Source organism: Arvicola amphibius, chromosome 5 (assembly GCF_903992535.2).
Source record: "Arvicola amphibius chromosome 5, mArvAmp1.2, whole genome shotgun sequence".
Lineage (NCBI taxonomy): Eukaryota > Metazoa > Chordata > Mammalia > Rodentia > Cricetidae > Arvicola > Arvicola amphibius.
The window spans coordinates 5,818,896-5,839,733 of record NC_052051.1 but is presented as its reverse complement, the minus strand read 5'-3'; the positions used below and the strand labels follow the sequence as shown (position 1 = coordinate 5,839,733).

The 20,838-nt window shown below is 48.4% G+C and overlaps 1 protein-coding gene across 1 annotated transcript; it reads left to right on the top strand.

The window, feature by feature from the left end:
• Positions 1-5,952: 5,952 nt before the first annotated feature.
• Positions 5,953-20,168, top strand: Rae1 (ribonucleic acid export 1). Its single transcript, XM_038331573.1, has 12 exons — positions 5,953-6,073; positions 7,570-7,664; positions 8,343-8,447; positions 10,345-10,437; positions 12,045-12,131; positions 12,908-12,994; positions 13,095-13,166; positions 14,159-14,266; positions 16,971-17,077; positions 17,154-17,229; positions 17,718-17,912; positions 19,761-20,168. Exons 2-12 carry the CDS (start codon positions 7,575-7,577, stop codon positions 19,845-19,847), a joined length of 1,107 nt encoding a protein of 368 aa, XP_038187501.1. The 5' UTR covers positions 5,953-6,073; positions 7,570-7,574; the 3' UTR covers positions 19,848-20,168.
• Positions 20,169-20,838: the final 670 nt, after the last annotated feature.

Here is a 20,838-nt window from a genome sequence, read left to right as displayed (position 1 = left end):
CTGTAGATATGAAGTGTCTTACTAGCAACAAAAATAGCAGTCAAAACTCAAGAGGTTGCAAAGAAATTACATGGTATTTTTCTCTTGTACTTTCTTTTGCTTCATGGTATAGGGACCTTGATGTACCTATGAAACCAGTAAAGTTTATTATAAACAAGTATTTGAGTTGGTGTGTGTCCTGTGCCTTGCTCTACTCATTTCCAGTGTGCTTCTCTACCTACTGCACTGGACCTGAACCTGCTTCCCAGCCACACAATGTTGCCCACAGCAAGGCGTCTGGATTCCTCTTTGTTCTCTGGGTGCCAAGACTGCCTGCAATGAGAGTTCTCTTACAATAGGCTGTGCTCTCACCTCCTCTAGCTAGACCTTAACTTTGTCAGAAGTAACCTTTATGGTCTCAGTGCAATCATCCTAAGGAAAGAGAAGCTTCAACTGTCTGCAAGCCTGCACACTTCCAGAAGGATGCAAACGTTGCTGAGTTTCTAAGGCTCAGCTGCAGCTGATATAATAGAACCAATTCTGCAAGTATATGTGTGTGTGTGTGTGTGTGTTGCCACTGTGTACACATGATCTCACTTTATTCTCCCAGTGAAGACTCTGGTTTGCAGGTGAGAGCTCTGAAGGTGTTACTTGTCCAAAGCCACAATAGCATTAGGACACAAGAATACCAACTACCCTGTTGGACAAATAACAGAATATGCAGGGGCTACAGAGAAATGGAGAAGGCAGCCCTTGTTCAGAGTTAAGAATTATAAGATAGCAGCAACAGAGAATTTAACTGAGCCAGGTCTCACATAACTACAGGCTACATAGCCATGATACTGGCCCTGCCCAGGAGCTGGTAGTAAAGATTAAATGAGGCGATATGGCAATCAATACTTATCACACAAGAGGCATTTTTCTAGGGGCTTCCCAAATGCTGACTCATCTCAACTCATCCTGTAAAGCTCCTTTCTCACCACCCTACTTTACATATGAGGAAATGAAGGCATAGGGAAGTTCAATAACTAGTTGACTGTCCCATGTCCACAGACAAATAAGCCATGGAACCTAAACTTCACTTTGAGTCTAGAGACTTCTGGGGACATACGATGTGCTTCCCAAGTGTCCTGCATGCATACTGCCAGGGCAAGGTCTAAGTCATGTGCTAAATCAAAGCCCTGATATCATGCCTATGGTATTGAGATGGCCCCTGGACACACAGGATGATGTCATGCCTATGGCATTGAGATGGCCCCTGGACACCCAGGATGATGTCATACCTATGGCATTGAGATGTCCCCTGGACATACAGGATACTGAAAATTTTGTTTCAAGAACATTTTAATAAGATGTTGATTTGACTTCCTTGTGAGACTCATCAAAAATTATTTAAAGCTTTTATAAATTACTAATGTTTTCCTTAAATTATACACACAATACCAACATGCAATAAAGTCACTGAATTTTGATAAGCTAAAAAGAAAATACAAGTAAAAAATATTTAACTCACAGAACATCTGGATTAGGCTATATTGTCAAAATGAGAAGGAAATACAAGACTACAGTAGTTATGAAAATTTGGAAATAAACGTAAAAATAGCTTGCAGATCCATTCAGTTTGTCTAATTAAATTATCTAAAGTTTATGACTGGAAATTTTCTTAAAATAATTTCCTATTATTTGGGAAATGGAAGATCAGCCACACTGAAGTTGGCTATGCTACCCACCTTTATTAGATGCAGATGAGAAATTGGTGCTAAAGTTTTGGGAACCATCTAGAATTCTAACTTACAAGATTTGCTTTCAGAACAGATTACTGCACAATAGCTCTTTCAAATGGCAGCTGGCAACAGATATGCCCTCAAGGTACCAGCATCTCCTGGACCAATGTGGAAGAACACAGGACTGGAATCTGTTTGTAGTTAGGGTGTGTAGGCACAAGTACCACAAAGTATGTTCTGAAACTCTTGGTTTATCCTTAAGGGCTTGTAATGACCCTCATTAAAAAAAAAAAAAAGCTGCAACATCCCATTTTCTGGGAAATTAAATTGTCGTTATTGGTGATGTTAAGTGATTTCAGAAGTCATGGTTTCATAGGGGTTGGGAACAAGTAATGCACATGGTACAGAAATAGGGCAAATCCTCTAGATGTGCCTCATAGCTTCCTCCAGGCCTCCTGGTTGACTGTCAGTGAGGCCACTATCTGTCAGGTGCTGCTGGAGAGAATAGACACTCTGAAAACCACGCCATGTGTGTACAGCCACACTGATGCTGGGGTGTCTGCAGAAGGCAGTGTGGACCTACACTGACTTATTCCCCTAAATGGATTGTCCAAGGTGTATAGCTCGTCTAAGCCCCCTAAGACAGGCCAAGGCTGCCCTCTGCTGGCCAAAGCTTCTTGGGCATGCAAATCCTTCCACTCTTGAGTGGGAATTTCCTTAACATTATTTCCAAGTCACTTTTTAAAGGGCTAGATGAAAAAGTGTGAGACTCGTAAACAGAAGATGTGGGAAGCCAGGAGGCCCTCTGGTGAGTTCTTCCGAGGCCTCATGAGGTAATCTGTTCTGGGCCCCACTCCCAAGAGTCTGTGCTTGGCCGCCAACTGCTTGCAAACCTTAAGCCAGCCTATGAGAACTTACCAATAAAAACGTCAAAATTAAGTATCATTTAAGTTGAAAAATTAGCTGAAACTAAACTTATAAGCACATCCAGTCTCTTGGAAGTGTACTATAAACAGCACTCTGGCCTGAGTTTTCTCCTGAGACGTCTCCAATGTGGGTGATAGTCACAGCCAACATTTCAGATTTTTATGTGAGTTTTTTGACTTTGCTTGGTTTTATTTGCTTTTCCTAGAAAGACTTTCCCAGTGTATCCCTGGCTGTCCTAGAATTCACTCTGCAGACCAGGCTGGGCTTGAACTCAGAGATCTGCTTGCTCTGCTTCCCTAGTGCGGGATTAAAGGCACGGGCCATCACCACCCAGCTTTCTGTGAGTTTTTACCCATACCGAGTACACAGATGATTGATCTCCCTTTGGTGTTTAGGCTTGGGGAAGAGGCAATACTGCATCTCGTGTGCAGCCAGGCTTTGAGGTTCCCTTCACTCACTGCCTCTGTGTGTGGTGGTGGGGGAATGCTCTAATCTCGTCTGTCTCACAGCCACGATAGAGAAGGGCAATAATGATGGTGAAGTCCATAGGAACATTGTGAAGATGGAGTGAGAGTATTCATGTAAAGTGTGTGTCTGTATAATATAGTTTAGACACAGACGCGGAATGTGAGCTGCTGGGTTTGGGTAAGCCATTGCTCTTGGTGTACTGATGGGGCGTGCAACATGGCCAGTCCGTTATATTCCCTAAACAGCAGGGTTCTTGGCTGTATCTCAGATTATCTGGGGAGAGTTAATAAAATAATTTCTGAATTCCACCCGAGACCTACTAAATCAAGAGTTCTGTGAGTGAAATGCAGGCATGAAGGATTAAAAAAATGTTCCCAGGGATTCTAACAGCCTGACTGTGCTCTTTGGTGGGGTCTTGGGTCCTGGTTGCTCTCCTTGGTGGGGTCTTGGATCCTGGTTTATGCTCCTCGGTGGGGTCTTGGGTCCTGGTTTATGCCCCTTGGTTGGGTCTTGGGTCCAAGCACTGCAGCCACAAGGTGGTAGAGATATGGGTTCTCGACCCACCCTATAGCTGTTGGGCCTACAGTTTACAAAATCGCATGAATCTAAAGCTTTATGAGAAGGTCATGGAGCAAGCGGACCCAGGACACTCACAGCAGCCTCACAGTGCTAAGCAGCTCCATGGTGAGCAACAGGCTTTGGGGACGCTGGAGTTAGAGCCTTCTTCAGAGTCAGCAGCCTGTGAAACAAAGGGCTAAGGGGTCCAAGGTTAGAGAATGTTACAATTGAGGAAGAAAGAGGACCTCTCCACCTGATGTGATTTCCCAAGTTGCCTGAGAGATCATTAATAACTATTTGGAACTGGCTCCATAGACTGCAAAATTCCATGTCTTAGTGTTTCTATTGCTATGATAAACACCATGAGCAAAGCAGCTTGAGGAGGAAAGGGGTTACCTGGCTCACGCTTCCACAGCACTGTTCCTCATCAAAGGAAGTCAGGACAGGAGCTCAGCCAGGGCAAGAACCTGGAGGCAGGAGCTGATGTAGAGGCCACATAGGAGTGCTGCTTACTGACTGTTCATGGTTTTCTCAGCCTACTTTTTTATAGAATCTAAGACCACCAGCCCAGGGTGCAACCACCCTCACAATGGGCTGGTCCTTCCCCCATCAATCACTAATTAAAACAATGTCCTACAGGCTTGTATACAGCCTGATTGATCTCTTGGAGGCATTTTCTTCATTGAGGTTCCCTTTTCTCAGAGAACTTTAGCTGGTGTCTGGTTGACATAAACTACCCAGCACACCCCATAGACTATTGCACAGCACTGTAAGGACCTCTCCCTGAAGGAAGCTGTCTCTTTGGCCCTGTCATCCGCGCTCATAGAGAGTCAGCTATGCTAGTTAACGAATCCTCGAGAGCAGGAGGCTGGAGAGACAGAGGCATTTGGATCACCTCTGCCGCATACATCCTGTGTCTGGAGTGGTCCTGGAAAGTCACAGGAACAGTCCCCGGTGAAATGCAAACTAGAGGAGCCTACTACTTTGTACTCAACTCTCTCAGGAGACCCCAACAGGAACAGACAAGACTACAAACCAAAATCTAGTCACCCATGTTAAAATTCCATGTAAGCAAACTGAAACTTGCTATTTGACTTTTCAGGGGGGAAAAGTAAATCTATAATCACCCAAAGTCTCCTAGGCAGGCCAGTTCCGACTGCGTTACACTGAAGTCCCTTAAAACATGTACCTGGATGTCAGCTTTTACTCTGTTGTCTAGTGATCCTGTTCCTGCCTTACATTTCAGTAACTGTTTTGGAGACAGAGCCTTACCATGTAGCTCTGACTAGCCTGGAACTAACAGAGGCCTGGCTCTGCATCTGCTTCTAACTCCTGAGTGCTAGGATTGAAGACCTGCCAGTCATTTCCCAACAAGAAAAGTAATTTCATAGCAACCAATCACATCTTGTTCTTCATTACTAACATCCAGCCTTTCTCTGTCTCTAAAGCTACCTTTCCTTGATTGGCTCGTTGAAATCCTCAATCTGGAGTCCAGCTAATTGTGTCGTCAGTTTGTCTGACACATTTAATTAGCATTCTATATGGAATGTTCCATAAAGCAAGTCTCTTGCTGGTGTTTCAGGCCAACTTAATACTGACCAGTTCCTGGGGCTCAGTAGTTAAGAGCATTTGGTTTGTTCCCAGCATTTACTTGGTGGTTCAACTGTCTGTATCTCCAGTTTCAGGGGACCCTACACCCTCTTCTAGCCTCTGTACGCATGTGGTACACATGCATACATTCAGGCAAAACATCCATGCACAAAAAATCTTAGACAGACAGCCCAGGGGGTAGGCATCGTTCTCATCGTTGACCCCTCGGGATGCCCCAGTGAGCAAGCAGGTAGATAGCCCTGGACATGAATTGATAAACTCATTTTTATTTTACTTAATTTTATGGGTATATGGGTATTTTGGCTGCATGTAGTTCTGTGTACCCGTTGTGTGTGCACTGGCCACAGAGACCAGAAGAGGGCGTTAGTTCTCTTGGAACTGTGAGCCGTCCAATGAATGCTGGGAATAAAACCTGAGTCCTCTGCAAGAGGCCACTGCTCTTGACCGCTGAGCCATCTCTGCAGTCCCACGATCATCAGAGACGTTTAAATAACAATAAATACACAATTGAAAACAACTCCCTTTCTCGACTAGTCGCCTGGCAACTGCCAAAGCTGATTTCCCTCCCACCAACCCACAAACTCCTGGCATAAGGACTTCCTCTTGACCTCAGTAGGGCTTGTGCGCATGCGCACCCACCTCGAGCCCGGAGGTGCGTGGTTCCCTAACCCTTTCCGGGCGGTCCCGGAAGTGGCTTGTGGCGCGTGCGCGGTGCTTCTGTGGTAACGGGCCGTTTCCACCGGCTTGAGGCGACTCGGGCATCTGGGGTCTGCTGGCCGCGCCCCCTCTGATTCCCGTCAGAGCAGGTACGTGGCTTCGCGCCCCGCCGCGTGCGCAATCCTTGGACTGTCGCGCGTCGCGACCCGGTCCCCGCCGGCCGCGTGGGGAAGCTGAAGCCGGCCGGCTGCGCCCCTCTCTGCAGCCGCCCGGGTACGCTCCCCTCGGCCGACCCTTGCCGCGTGTGCGCCGCGCAGGCCACAGAGATGGGGAGCGGGTGAGGGCGACCCGGCGGGTGGCGGGTGTGCCTGGGGCGTGCTCCGACGGGAGGGGCGCGTCCGATACGGCGGGCGTGGGCGCGCACTTGGGAGGTGGAGGCCCGGAGTTCGAGACCATCCTAAGCTAACAGTGGGTTCCCAGCCAGCCCGGGCTGCGTGAGACCTTGTTCCAAAAAGCCCAAGCAAACACCTCTGGGTGTCTGGGCCGGAGAGACGGCTCCGCCTTTCTTTGGAGGTCGGGCAGCTCACAGCCCTCTTCTGGCCTCCGTGGACACTGCACTCGCGTGCACACACCCACACAATGGTTTAAAAATACAACGAATCTTAAAGTAACTTGTACAGTAGAGGAGCTTGCCATTTCAAACACCGTGACTGAGGTAATCTGGTTTCATAACTCCAGGAAGCAGCGATTAGTATTTCTGGTTTAAAGGTGGGGAAATAAAGACTTAATTCCCGTTGCCGAGACACACAGCTGTGCAAGCGGGAAACCTGTGCGTCAGTGCATCTCTACAAGCACGGGCAGGTTTGTAGTCGTCTCCGTAGTCGCTTTCTTAGATGTGAATGTGCTAACCCTGCCACTCACCTATTGTCTATTCCAAAGCCAGCAGAACTCAAATGCATTCCCAAATTCCTTGCAGTTTCCCCTATCTGTGTTTTAAGGAAGCAACCCGCATTGATGGTGTGTTAGCTTCCCTTTGGAAAGGTGGCTGATTTGGTAGACTTCTGGGTGTAAAAGTTTTTGCCAGTTAGTAACAGTTTGAAGTGTTATATAAGTAAATGTGAGTCTTCGGGAGTTTCAGTGCACAGATGGTTTCCTTGGAAACGATGCTGTTTATCGAATTCAGCATGTGCTAGACTGTGCAAATGTTTTCCTTTAAACAGGTTCTCTCATAGACTAGGCTGTCTTCAGGCTTACTGTTAGTTAGGGATGGCCTGATCTCCTGATGCTACTTCCCAGGTGCTGGGATTACATGTGCCATCTCACCTGGCTGACCCCAACCTGTTTCTGCATTATTATTATGTGTGTGGGCATGCATGCCACAGTCCACATGATTCTGGGGCTCACACTCCAGTTTTTTCCAGGCTTGTACCCCACGTGTTGTTACTGCTTGAGCCATCTCGCTGGCCACTGCTGCATAATTTAGTGTGGCTCCTTTCATAAGAAGACATTCTGCTTGTTGCGTGTTTAAATCTCTACTGAAGAGCAAGGCCTGGCTTAGCATCAGAGTGCTCGGCCGTCTGCGTTGTGCTCTGTCACCTAGGAAGGGCCTGTCCTCAACATCTTCCTTCCACTTTGTGTTTTACAGCCAACATGAGTCTGTTTGGATCAGCCTCTGGATTTGGGACTGGTGGGACCAGCATGTTTGGGAGCACAACCACAGATAATCACAACCCAATGAAGGTATCCCCCAGATTCTCAAAGGGCTTGCAGAAAGAGCCAGGCCTTGTGTTCTGTACTGCTGACAGCTGGTGAGGCAGAGAACCTAGGAGCCTCCTGTGGGTGAAGAGAAGTCAGGTGAAAGGGTGGGGGGGGGTCTCCAGCTGGCCTAGCAGTCGCCTGTGGGCTGAAGCTGAGAAACATTGGAGCACAAAGCGCATCCTGTGCAGAATTAGTGTCCTGTCCTCACTTGGAGCTCACTGTAACTGTCCAGTCCGCCCGCGAAAGCCAAAGCTTCCCGGGCAGCTGAGAACTGCAGAAGACATAGACCTAAACCAGAGCCATCTCACCAGCTACTTCTGCATGGCGAGTGTGGGTCTCGGAGCAGTCCTGGAGAGGAGGCACTGTTCTCTCTGCACAGCTGGAAAGTGAGGGCTCGGCCGGGGGTGGGTGGGGCAGCGAGCGGCCCCCTGTGCAGATGCTGTCTTTGTGCCTTTCACTTAGCACGTTTCTGAGCCAGCAGCTCTAGTATTTTCCCTGACCTGTTTGTCATTCCTGTTTTTGATCAAAGTGAGGAATGGTCAGATCCAGCTAGCTCTCAGGGCTAGGAGATACCAGCTCAAGGTGTTTGGTGATTGGCGAGGAAGGAAGCTACCTTGTGGCGATGATGTGTGCATTTTAACTCTGACATTCCCTCCCCAGGACATTGAAGTAACATCTTCTCCTGATGACAGCATCGGTTGTCTGTCCTTCAGCCCACCGACCTTACCAGGGAATTTCCTTATTGCAGGATCGTGGGCTAATGACGTAAGTGCCCCTCAGGCAACTGCCGTGTAGCAAGTGTAGCGTGCCTTTCAGCTCCATTCTGTCTGTGAGTTGAGGCTAAGGCTTTTGTGCGGCCCTAAGACATGGTGTAGAAGCTGTGCACCTTTCTGAGTGGCAACACCACAGTCAGGAACTGCTGCAAGGTGCCCCTTTCCTGATCAACTGCACTATATGCTACTTGTTTGGGTTTTTTTGTTGTTATTGTTGTTTTGTTTGGTTTGGTTTTTGAGACAGGGTTTCTCTAGCCTTGGCTGTCCTAGAACTTGCTCTGTAGACCAGACTGGCCTCAGACCCAGAAATCTGCCTGCCTCTGCCTCCTGAGTGCTAGGATTAAAGGTGTGCACCCCCACTGCCTGGCTTTATACTGTCTGTTAAGATCCTTTCTCGGCATCTGGCAAATGTTCTTTTGGTAGACTTTAAATAATGGCAGATTCTCCGTAGACTGCTGTTGGCTACTTAGTACACTAAGCTCAGTAAGGGCATGAAGGGAATTGAGAGCTGGGGTGGAAACGGGCATAGGTGTCAGGAGACTCCACACAACAGCGACCCGGACCGTCCTGCTACACTAGCAATCACAAGAAATGCCTGTGGTAGATGCCTTTTCCTATCTAATTAGTAAGAGTAAGCGTCTTTGGGTGGAGTACGAGGGTCAGCTGGAGCCTGAAGTACCAGGCTAGCCTAATTAGTAAGAGTAAGCGTCTTTGGGTGGAGTACGAGGGACAGTGGAGCCTGAAGTACTGCTCTTAGCAGGCTAGCCGCAGCAGCTCTTCACAGGTCTACTTAAGACCTTGTCCTGTGGACTCTGTAGCTGAACTCGAGGGACTCCTGATAATGCCCTTCACACCCCAGAGTTAGAGACTGTGCGCTCATGTCTGTGCTTCAGGGCAACGGCTTCATGTGGATGCCTGTGAAACTGGGACACAGATCTGCACAGCTAACCTTGGTGCCCTCAGGACCAGGGCTGCAGCTCTAGAAGCAGAGCGCCCACCTGGGGTGTCTGAGGCCCTGCGATACCATTCCCGATACCACAGAAAACCCAAGTTTAAGGGCCTCACTTAGGTAAGACCTGGCACTGCTGGATAGGACACCAGACGTGGCTACATAGGTAGGCCCTGTCTCCAGAAGGGTTTGGGGAAAGATTCCAGGTGAACTGTAGCAGTGTAGAGGCAGGAAGGACGGGAAGGCGGACAAGCTTGCGTTCCTCATTTCACCTACTGCTTTAAAGGCTTAGAAAACAGAGTTGTTGGCATACTTCTGTTAGCCCAGCCCCTGGAAGGTGGAACAGGAGGATCACAAATTCAGGGTCATCCTCAGCTTCAGAGTGAGTTCAAAGTCAGCGTGGGCTATGGAGAGACCCTTCCTCAAAAAATAAACAAACAAACAAACCAAGTTAGAAGTACATTCAAAGATGGGCAGGGTGAGAATCCAGGCGAGGAACACTGTAGCTGCAGCTACGTGTTCCTCTTGGTTTTCTGGTTTGTTTTGGTTATTTGCATTGAAGAAGACTAAATACAAACAGAACTTAAGTAGTCCTCTCTGGTAGAATTTATTTTCTCATCACAGTTAGAAAATCTGCAAAATGCATAGCTTTAACAAGAAAATGATACAGGAAGCATTACAGAAGAAAAATTAACGCTCCTTCAGGCCTGGGTGACTGATGAGCAAGCAGCTTAGCTGTAGTGCTGGGTGTGAGCAGTACCCTTTGTGTGCCTCTGGCTCAGCAGTAGGAAGTAAGCTGCTTGCTTATCCATTTCACTTGCTTTGCTCTTGAAGTCAGATAACTGGATCAATAGAAGAATTTGCAGTAAACTGTACTAGGTGTGTGCACATCAGACACCAGGAACTGCCCCGATCTCATTCATCTGTCTTGTTCCTACAGGTTCGCTGCTGGGAAGTGCAAGACAGTGGGCAGACCATTCCGAAAGCCCAGCAGATGCACACCGGGCCAGTGCTTGACGTCTGCTGGAGTGATGTATGTCTAGCTTCCTTCTCTGTTGTTGTGACAAAATACCGTGACCAAGGCAGCTTCTGAAAGGAAGTGTTTAGTTAAACTTACGGTTTTAGAGGAGTAGGCTCCATGATGGCAGAGCAGAGGCCTGCGCAGCAGGAACAGCTGAGAGGGTCTCATCTTGATCTGCAGGTAGGAGGCAGAAAACACTGAGAATGGCTTGAATCTCGAAATGCGAGAGCCCATGAGGCCAGTCTCACTCAGACCATAGGGTCTCACAGTGCAGTCCTGAATGGCACAGAACTCAGAGTTCTGTGTGCTCAACTTTCTGAGCCCCTAATGTCTCAGCAAAAATTTAGCCTTTTGTAACAGAATGCTTAGGGCCAGAAGTGTCTTGGTTTCCAAAGCTTTTGAATTTAGTAGGCAGTGAGCTGTGGTAGCACTCAAGGATCAGAGCCTGTCCTAAGGAGGGAGCACCTTTTCTCTTTCTGGGCATGTGCATGCTGGAAGACCTCTCTGACAGGTGGGCCCAGCCTGAGGTTTAAGGCTTTTTGTTTGTTTTGTTTTGTTTTTTTGGGAGACAGAGTATCTCCCTAGACCAGGATGGCATTGAACTCAGGATCTACCATCCTCTGCCTCTGCATAGTGCTGGGATTAAAGGAGTGCCCCACCACCATCATCCAGCTGTCCATTATTGTTGTTGTTGTTGTTGTTGTTGTTATTATTATTATCAATGTGTGTTTTGTCTTGAATGTGAAGTGACCTACACAGGTTCTTTAGTTTTAATTTGTGGCTATGGTGTTTTGCCTGCATTACTATGTGTCTGCATTATTTTGAAGGTTGTGGGATCTTTTGGACACGGGGTCTAGATAGTGAATGTGAGCTATAGAGGCAGAGCTAGATCCCTGTAGATCACCTGGGGTTGCCCTGAGCTGTGACCGGTGAGGACCCCAGGTGTTGTGCCTCTGCTGCTGAGAGCCTCTGAAGTAAAAAAAAAAAAATCCTTCTGCTCAGAATACTTTGGCAGGGGAGAGGACTTGATTGTGTCGTTTCTTGAAGCCTTGAGTCTCTGGATGTGCAGTGAGCTTAAGCTGGTTTTGTTTTTGTTCATATTTGTAGTGTATTGTGTGTGTGGTCATGGTGTTGGTGTCCTTCCCACTTCAGGTCTTGGTGACCAGTCAGGCTCAGCAGTGACCTTTATCCACTGAGTATGTTGCTAGCCAACACTTAGTTTTCATTTTGTAGCTTTCAAAGCCATTTGGTTTCTTTTTGTTTGCTTGTTTGTTTGTTTGTTTTTCAAGACAGGGTTTCTCTGTGTAACAGCTTTGGGGTCTTGGAACTCACTTTTTAGACCAGGCTGGCTCAAACTCGCAGAGATCCACCTGCCTCTGCCTCCCAGGTGCTGGGATTAAAGGTGTGCACCACCACCATCGGGTGCCACTCGATTGCTTCTGCGTGATCTCTTAGTAGTCAGTTTCCAGTTGTGTGTATTTCTTACAAGACTAGCTTGCTGTGTGCTAGCTCTTAAGTCATTGGATAATACAGTGCAGAGCAGATGTGTGACCCAGCTCTTGGGTGTCGTGGATACTTAACTTCTGCTCAGCGAGCAGACTGCCTCTGTTTTATTTTAGGATGGGAGCAAAGTATTCACAGCATCGTGTGATAAAACAGCCAAGATGTGGGACCTGAACAGCAACCAGGCCATTCAGATAGCACAGGTGAGAAGCCTTTGTGGGTGGACTCGGGAGACAGCACTGAACAGTTTGGTTTAGTGACACCGGAAAACTTAGTAGCACACACAAAGCGTGTTTGTAAGCACCCTCATTTGTACTGGCATTTCGCAGAGCACTTTGCCATGAGTCTCCCATGGACACATGAGTCAGTGATGGTAAATCTGTAAGAAGGCGAATGTAGATGGTCTTCGACACATCCAGCACTCCAGCACCCGTGTGTGACTTGCCCGTCATTGTTCACTTGTCATTCAGCAAGTGTCAGTTGAGTGCCTGTCATGTGCCAGGCAGTGTCGTCACGGTTAGGAGGACACCCATGTATCTGTGGAGCATCTCTCAGCTGAGGGGCAGCAGGCTGGGTCTCAGTGTGAAAACTAAGAAGTGAAGTAGAGAAGGGACCCCAAAGGCCGCTCTAGTTGAAGGACAGGGAAGACTTCTGGCATGGTTTTTGTAGCACCTGAACTGAAGGAGTTTTCCAGCCTCCTAATCAATGAATCTTAGTAAAGAAATCAGCAGCATAGGAGCATTTCCCACTAGATATTTCTGAATAGCTTCCTAGGACGGGCCTTACTGTCACCATTAATGATGCGTGAAAGGTAAGATTGCGTTAGGACAGGTCATGGGAAAGCAATGACATGCCCTTTGACTTTGTTGTTACTGTTGACTATAACCAGTATTTGATTAAGTTAGTTCCTTTGAAGTTCCACAACTAGAGCTGTTAACGCTGGTTGTTCAAGGGTCTCCCTGGTTTTGTCTTTCAAAAGCACGATGCTCCTGTTAAGACCATACATTGGATCAAAGCCCCGAACTACAGTTGTGTGATGACAGGAAGCTGGGATAAGACCCTGAAGGTATGCTGTGTGGCTGACGGGTTGTGCACCGTGAAGGTGGTGTCGGTCCCTGCAGACGCCATCATCAGCAGTCTCTTACCGCTGCCCTCTTTGCTTTCAGTTTTGGGATACCCGGTCGTCAAATCCTATGATGGTCTTGCAACTCCCTGAACGCTGTTACTGTGCAGACGTGGTAAGTGAAGCATCTCACTTCCTTTCCCACGGCTGAGCAAGTGCACCTCTCTGTGGCCTCCTGCCTTTGTCGGTGATTAAACCCTCCAACTTCAGCAGATTGCTTGTAGATGTTTGGGGCTGCCTTTGTCCTGCAGTACTGAGTGTTGAGGTTTGAACGTTTTCATTTTGTTCTCTTTGGGGCTGAGATGAAAGCCCTGTACTGCTAGTGATTTGTTTGAGCTCTAGCCTCCTGTCCTCCATCGTGTGGGGAGACAGCAGGGCATGGTGGCAGTAGGATGTGAGGGACCTGTGTGTGGTTCTGATCTGAGTGGGTAGAAACTGAAGTGCTTTCTCTATGTCTTTCCTTAAGTCTCAGGATTTTGTTACAACTACCCAGGTCATCCACAGTGAGGAGATCCTTCCTCAAAAGTGCTCAATGGGGACTGACATTCACAGACTGTATGTAGAAACATACATAACTGGGCATGTTTACCCATGACTGTAATCCCAGTTCTCAAGGCTGAGGCAAGATAATAACTGTAGGTTCTAGGCCAGTCTGATCCACAGCTGGAGGTTCAGGCTGGCAAGGCCCACATAGTGAGACCCTGTCTTAAAAAGAAACACCTGGTACTCAAAGACAGAGGGAAAATGCTGAAGTACAGGCCATTACCATCTGAAGGGGTGGAGATGACCTCAGAATACTGTTTAAGTGTCCACGTTTTATAGTCTAAAACTCTAAAGGACAAGGTAACAAAGGCCTGAAACTATAGTGCTCGGGATGCGCCAGTAGAGGATGGGGTCCAGGATACCAGCCTGTGCTGTGTAGCAAAACCCAAAGTATCCCCACCACCCAGAGTAAAACAAACGTGTGACTGTTGTGCTTGCAGGGTGTGTTCTCTGTGTCTTCAGAAACACATGGAAGCCACTGGATTCTTAAACTTTGTGAACTATTAGAATTTTGTGACTGAAATCTTGTCTTCATGCCAAATGTGTATCTCTTTCTGTCCCTAGATATACCCGATGGCTGTGGTGGCCACTGCAGAGAGAGGCCTAATTGTCTACCAGTTAGAGAATCAGCCTTCTGAGTTCAGGAGGATAGAGTCTCCACTGAAACACCAGGTGGGCCAGAGACCATTGAGAATCATACAGTTAGCACCTGTTGCATGCAAGATGTTGCTCATGTGTGGGACATAGGTATGCAGTGCCTGTTTTGACAAGCTTGCTGATACGTTCAGAGGAAGAAACGTTCCGTGTACAAACCATCCATGACTGAGTCAGACTTCCATGTCCTCCACAGATTCCCCCAGGTGGCTGAGTGCTCCTGAGTGCTCTCAGCCCTACCCTGGCTGCAGGACTGCAAGGCCTTCCTGCTTCCCTGCCCTAGATTTCCTCTCAGCGTGTGTCTCAGCAAATGGGATCAGTTCACACTCAGATCAGAGGAGAAGAGGGCTGAACATGCCCGCCTTCTTCCTGCAGTGTCTGCCTGGAGGAGGGTTCCATGGCAAGCCCTCGTGCCCTGCAGCCTTTGTAGGGACTAAGACATCCCTAGCGGTTCACTGAAGTGTGCCTTAGTCTGCTTCATCCTAGGAAGCAGGCCTCCTTGCCTCTTCAGAACCGCCTATGATCCTTTCCTTTCACAGTTCAGAGGCTTCCTTCCCACACCTCTCATCTTCTCCCATTTTCCACTAAGCCCTGTGCCCATGGCTTCACTAAAAGCATTTGGTGTAAGTTCCTGTGGCATCGCCATCAAGAGTTCCCATGGGCACTGATAGCGTTACCTCCAGAACACTTCGCCCTTCATATTCGAGGTCACTCCTCAGTCACTTTCGTTCCTTTTTCTTCTCAACCACCAGGCTTCCCCAGTTCTTTTCTCTCTCTTCTCTTCGTACAATCCCAAGTCTGCCTAGCAGTTATGTAAAACTTTATCCCACTCATCTTTACAGTGCTTGCTTGGATGTGACACAAAAAAACTTAGGTAAGAAATAAATAACCAGTGGACATCAGACCAGCTTCTGCATAGGAAGGAAGTTACCAGCAACAAAAAGCCTACAGGGAACAGAGACTAGTGAGGAATCTGTATTGCTCAGTGCATTTTAAAGGGTATAAAGAACTTGTAGCAAAACTAATGACCCAATTAAAAACTTCTCCAAAGAAAACGACCTGGCCAGCAGGTATGTGAGAAGGCAGTCAGTATTTCTACTTATCCCAGGAGAGCCCTGAGATAGCACTTGATACAAGGGTGGGGGCACTATTTTCAGGGAGTCAGAAGGCAGGGCCTTAAGAAATCGTGCCGTGGAGACAGGTGGTGGTGGTGTATGCCTTTAATCCTAGCAGTCAGGAGGCAGAGGCGGGGGTTGGTGGGTAGGGGTGGGGGGAGTTCAAGGCCAGCCTGGTCTACAAAGCAAGTATCCGGACAGCCAAGAATGTTACACACAGAAATCCTGTCTCAAACCCCGCCCCCACTCCCCAACCCCGAAAGAAAAGAAAGGAAGAAATGGTGCCGTGGTCGAGAACAGTTGCAGCACAATACTGAAGACCTGAATTCTGATCCCAGCACTCGTGTAGCAAGATGGGCATGGGCTAATGTATGCTGTAACCTCAGTGCTGAGGGAGCTGGAGATGGGGGTCAGAAAGACTGCCTAAAATACAGAAATACAGAAAGTGAGGGGACATTTGACACCCTCCTCTGGTTCCTGTGCGTTTATTCATGTTCCTGTACACATACATCGTGTATACATGTGTGTGTGTGTGTGTGTACATACACAAGAATTACAAATTAAGGGGCTGGAGAGATGGCTCAGCGGTTAAGAGCATTGCCTGCTCTTCCAAAGGTCCTGAGTTCAATTCCCAGCAACCACATAGTGGCTCACAACCATCTGTAATGAGGCCTGGTGCCCTCTTATGGCCTTCAGGCATACACGCAGACATGTATACATAATAAATAAATAAATAAAAAGAATTACAAATTAACTAAGATAGATAGTAAGTGTTGGTGTGGTTATGCTGAAAGCTCCTGCCCCATGGCAGTGGCCTGAAGTGCCTGAGGCTCTAGGACACAGTCAAGTAGAAATCCTGTCATCTTCTAAGAAGGATGTCAGTCCAAGTGGTGGTGGTGCACGCCTTTAATGCCAGCACTCAGGAGGCAGAGGCAGGTGGATCTCTGAGTTCAAGGCCAGCCTGGTCTACAGAGCCAGTTCCAGGATGATCAAGGCTATACAGAGAAACCCTGTCTCAAAAAAACAAAGATGTTGAAGAGATGCTCATTCTAGTATAGTAGTCTTGTGATGGCCAAGTGAGTGGATATTTGCCCCTAATAAGAAGTAAGCTTGTCACTGCACAGTGGATGGACTTAGGGGCTGCTCTAGTAACTTTAGTGAGCCAAGACAGGACGACAGAGCCTAGCTGGGTCCCCATACTTGTGATAACCAAAATACTGGCTTGGGTATGTGTACCTGTCTGGGGTTCCTTCTAAGAGGGCTCACTGTCGCACTGCTTCCTGGGTAGGGAAACAGGACAGACATTGGGTGTCCGACCTGAAGGGTGCCTGCTGATCAAAGTGAGACGTGCTCTGAGCGTAACCCAGTAGTGCTGGGACCGTGGGCTTGGAGGGCTGTGCTGAGTAGGGCAGCTGCAGTTGTGCATAGATGGTCCTGGAGCTGGAGGAAGGCCAGAGAGGAGCACTTTCTGGGGAAACAAAAATACTTTCGTATTAGTCCTGGTTTTGGTTTTTCTAAAACCTAAAAATGTGAAACATGTATGTTCATATTAACTAATCTTTACTTACATGGTGTTAATGGTCCTTCCCCTTTTATTTTAACCATAGCATCGATGTGTGGCTATTTTTAAAGACAAACAGAACAAGCCGACAGGTTTTGCTCTGGGAAGTATTGAGGGCAGAGTTGCCATTCACTACATCAACCCTCCGAATCCGTAAGTGACACTCACTGCCTGGCATGCTCTTTCCAACTGGTTCTGAAAGGAAGCTGAGATGTCCTTTGCTTTTCAGGGCCAAAGATAACTTCACCTTCAAATGCCATCGATCCAACGGCACCAACACTTCAGCTCCTCAAGACATCTATGCAGTACGTTCCAGCAGCACTTCATCATGAGGAGAAACCCCTGGAACCAGGCTTGGAGCTGGCTCTCCAAGTGCACTGGGACCAAGAGCCTGTGTTTGTGTTTGCAGACTTCAGTGTTCCTTTACAAACCTGTTGACTGGTTCTCTTCTAGATGTGCTTGGAATAAGAGCTTGTGCACAGGGGGCATTGGCATTTTCCGCTTTGTGGGTATTCACAGACAGTTTCTACACCTAGTATTGTTCAAGAAATTTGTTTGCTAAAAGAAATCCCACATGTTTTCCTGATGTTGCTGCTTCATGCGGCCAGTGGGTACAAATATGAGTTCCGATCTGGGGAGCTCCTGACATGGTTTAGTTCTGAGCTGCCAGTTGCCATGGGCAGCCTGGCTAAGGAGTGCAACGTGCCCAAGTGTTTGGTATCCTGACTTCAGCAGGCAGCTCTGTTGGCAGCAACCTGCTTCTGCTTCTCACTGTGCTTATCAACCTTTGCAGGTGAATGGAATTGCCTTCCATCCTGTTCATGGCACCCTTGCTACTGTGGGGTCTGATGGTAGGTTCAGCTTCTGGGACAAAGATGCCAGGACCAAACTAAAGACTTCGGAACAGTTAGATCAGCCCATAGCGGCTTGCTGCTTCAATCACAATGGAAATATATTTGCCTATGCTTCCAGCTATGACTGGTCCAAGGTGAGAACTTCCAAGCCAGTGCTGGGGCCAAAGACCTGAATTTGAATTGTATATTCCTCTCAGGACTTGTATTGCCCTTGTATGGGGTGGTGTGGGAGGGACACTAGCAGCCTGACTCCCAGTGTGGGGTTTAGTGTCATCTTCAGTCCAATCTTTGCACAATGGGGATTGTTTTGCCATCATGAGCTCTTCTCTGTTCTTGGACCCAAAACATGGGCATGCTGGGGAGGTGGGGGGGGGGGTTCACTGAAGTGTTGCTCTGGTGGCATCGGTTGGTTTGCACAGGGAGAGTAAGGAACTGGCAGGGTTCTGGCTGCATCTTGAGGCATTGCAGACAGTGGAGTGTGTGGGCTTGGAGCTGTAACTCAGACCTCCCTGTAGAGTGTCTGTTGGAGGACATGCCTCCAGTCCATTCTGCATGGTTGCCATTTGTCTGCCCTTTGCTATACAGTGGCTGTTTCCACTCACCCTTGCTTCTGATGGGGTCCCATCTGTATCAACTTTTGTTCCCTCCTGCCCTATACAAATTCCTGCTCCATCCATTTCTCTACACTGTTCTCTCCCAGCCTTGGAGAACCTGCTCAACACCTTCCAAGCACCCATCCCCTTCCCATGTGCAGCTGGAGTACTGCGATGGACTCAGTCTCGGGTCAGCTCTGGAAGCCTCCCCTCTGTTTGCTCGCTCCTTTAGCTCTGCTTCCCACGGCTCTTTAAGGTCTCCTTCAGAGGTCGTTCCTGCCACCTTGCCAATCTTCTTCCTCCAGTTAGGGGCAGCCTCGGGGTTCTATAGGTTTTGCAATCCTGAGGCCCCAGTCTGCACATCTACTGTCTCCTGGCATCTACTGTCTCCTGGCTCCCCATTTCTCTTTAGCATGTTCCCAGGCTTAGCCAGGGAAGCACCTTCATGGCAGCTAATAATTGTAGCTCCACTTCTAGGGCATCTGATGCCCTTTCCTGACCACTGCAGGCATGTGGTGAACATACTTATGTTCAAATGTGCAGGGCCACACACACGTAAACAAACCTTTAAAAAGCAAGAACAAACCCCCTGCATTTTCTGTGAGTTTTGGCTCACACTACAGATACAGATGTATCACTTGGGAGGCTGAGGCAAAGGATCACAAATGTGAAGCAGGCTGTGTGTATAGCTCAGTAGCTGGTGCTTGCTTGGCATTGTGGCAAGGCCCTGGTTTAATCCCCAGTGCCACCAAAGAAAAGTCTTGTTTGGAAAAGTAAGGAAGGCCTGCATTCTAACATGAGCCTCAGAGACTTAGACAATAACCCAGAAGATGAGAAAGCTCACTCTGAGTGCTTAAAAATTGGAACCCACAGCCGAGCACCTTTATCCCAGCACTGGGGCAGCAGATGCAGGCGAGCGCTACTGAGCTCCAGACCAGCCTGGTCTACATAAGCGAGGTGCAGAGAGGGGCTTTGCCTCTACCCGCTGATGCCCCTGGACCTCTCCTCTCCTGGGAGCTGTCCCCTCTGTGGAATAGATCCTCTCCCACAGAGTGTCTTGAGTGAGCTTGGCCCTCTGTGGACCTTCTGGTCAGGGCTAATGCTGAGCCTGGGGTCCTGAGCAGCTGCCTTGGCAGTGAAGTCATAGAGTAAAGGGCCAGTACCCAGAATACTGTAGGAAAGGCCACCCTTAGCAGGACACTGGCAGCCAGGCCCTGGCTCTCTGACTTCGGAGGGTAGAGGTTTTGCATAGCATAGACTGTTGATGTCTCCGTTCTCACTCAACTCTGCCTTCTCAGAGCAGGGCTCGGTGTGGGTACTGCTCTAATACTTGTTTAATACCTTGTTGCCTTTAATACTAAGGTCATTTGGGATTTTTTCCTTCTTTAGGGACATGAGTTTTATAATCCTCAAAAGAAAAATTACATTTTCCTGCGTAATGCGGCTGAAGAACTAAAGCCACGGAACAAGAAGTAGTGGCTTGAAGCTGGGGCTCTTGGAGTTTGCTGTCCACAACACGTCATCTCTGCCCAAGCTCCGGCCCAGCTGTCCTGGCTGTGGATCTCCACCGTGGAGGACTGATGTTCTTGTTTAGCGGTCAGCCCAGCATCTGGTGGCTTGCCTTTTCTCCATTCCGCTCTCTGCTGCAGTGCCCCATAACTCTAAGGGAACTGAGGTTCTCACTGCAGGCCCATTTATTGAACTTTGTGTCGTCCAGCAGCGTGTATTTGACATTGTTGGGTGTGAACTGTTGATGAGCCCTGTACTGTGTTTTATAATAAAATATTTTGAAGATGACCTACTGATTCCCTTCATCCCTCTCCCCTTTCCCTGATCCTTAGGAAATAGCCATCCCATCAGGCATCAGTGCAGGCTTCCAAGTTTGTTTCAACTTTTTTGTTGGCCCCTGTAAAGCTGTGTGAGCCGCACCACCCCTGCTCCAGTGCTGAGGGAAGGTGCTGTGTTCTGCGAGAGCAGTCACCTTTCCCAGCACTGGGGCGCTTCTGTAGCTCTCTTTTATCCCACAAAAATGGGAGACAATGGATCGGATCAGAAAGCCAACAGAGGCCGTGAGAAGACATGAAACCAGAAGAGAACATTGGTCTGGAGCCTGTGGGAAGCACCAGGATGGCGCTGGCTGGCGGAGGAATGAGGGCTCTGTCTGGAGGTGCCACAGCCTTTTTCATGGAGACCCTTGGCCTCCAGAATGGCGGGAGGATAAACGGTAATGCTTTACATCCCTGGGTGTGTGAAGACTGGCAACAGCAGCCACAGGAGCTTCTTGCACACAGGCCCATGGACCAGGTGGGAGAAAGACCACTTGCCTTCCCCAGCCAGAGCCCAGTGACCCAGGATCATCGTGTGCATGTTACAGCCCCAGCACTCTGAGCCACACCCGTGCCTTGGAAGCCCCTGTGCAGCTGTCACAAACAGCTGGACTTGGTGACTGAACCTCCACACTGCAGCA

What these genes read in the sequence shown, in the direction of transcription:
- Rae1 (XM_038331573.1), top strand. Translation starts at nt 7,575, where the DNA reads ATGAGTCTGTTTGGATCAGCCTCTGGATTTGGGACTGGTGGGACCAGC. An exon ending in AGGCCATTCAGATAGCACAG is followed by an intron (nt 12,132 to 12,907) that starts GTGAGAAGCCTT and finishes GTCTTTCAAAAG; the next exon opens with CACGATGCTCCTGTTAAGAC. An exon ending in CTCCTCAAGACATCTATGCA is followed by an intron (nt 17,230 to 17,717) that starts GTACGTTCCAGC and finishes CAACCTTTGCAG; the next exon opens with GTGAATGGAATTGCCTTCCA.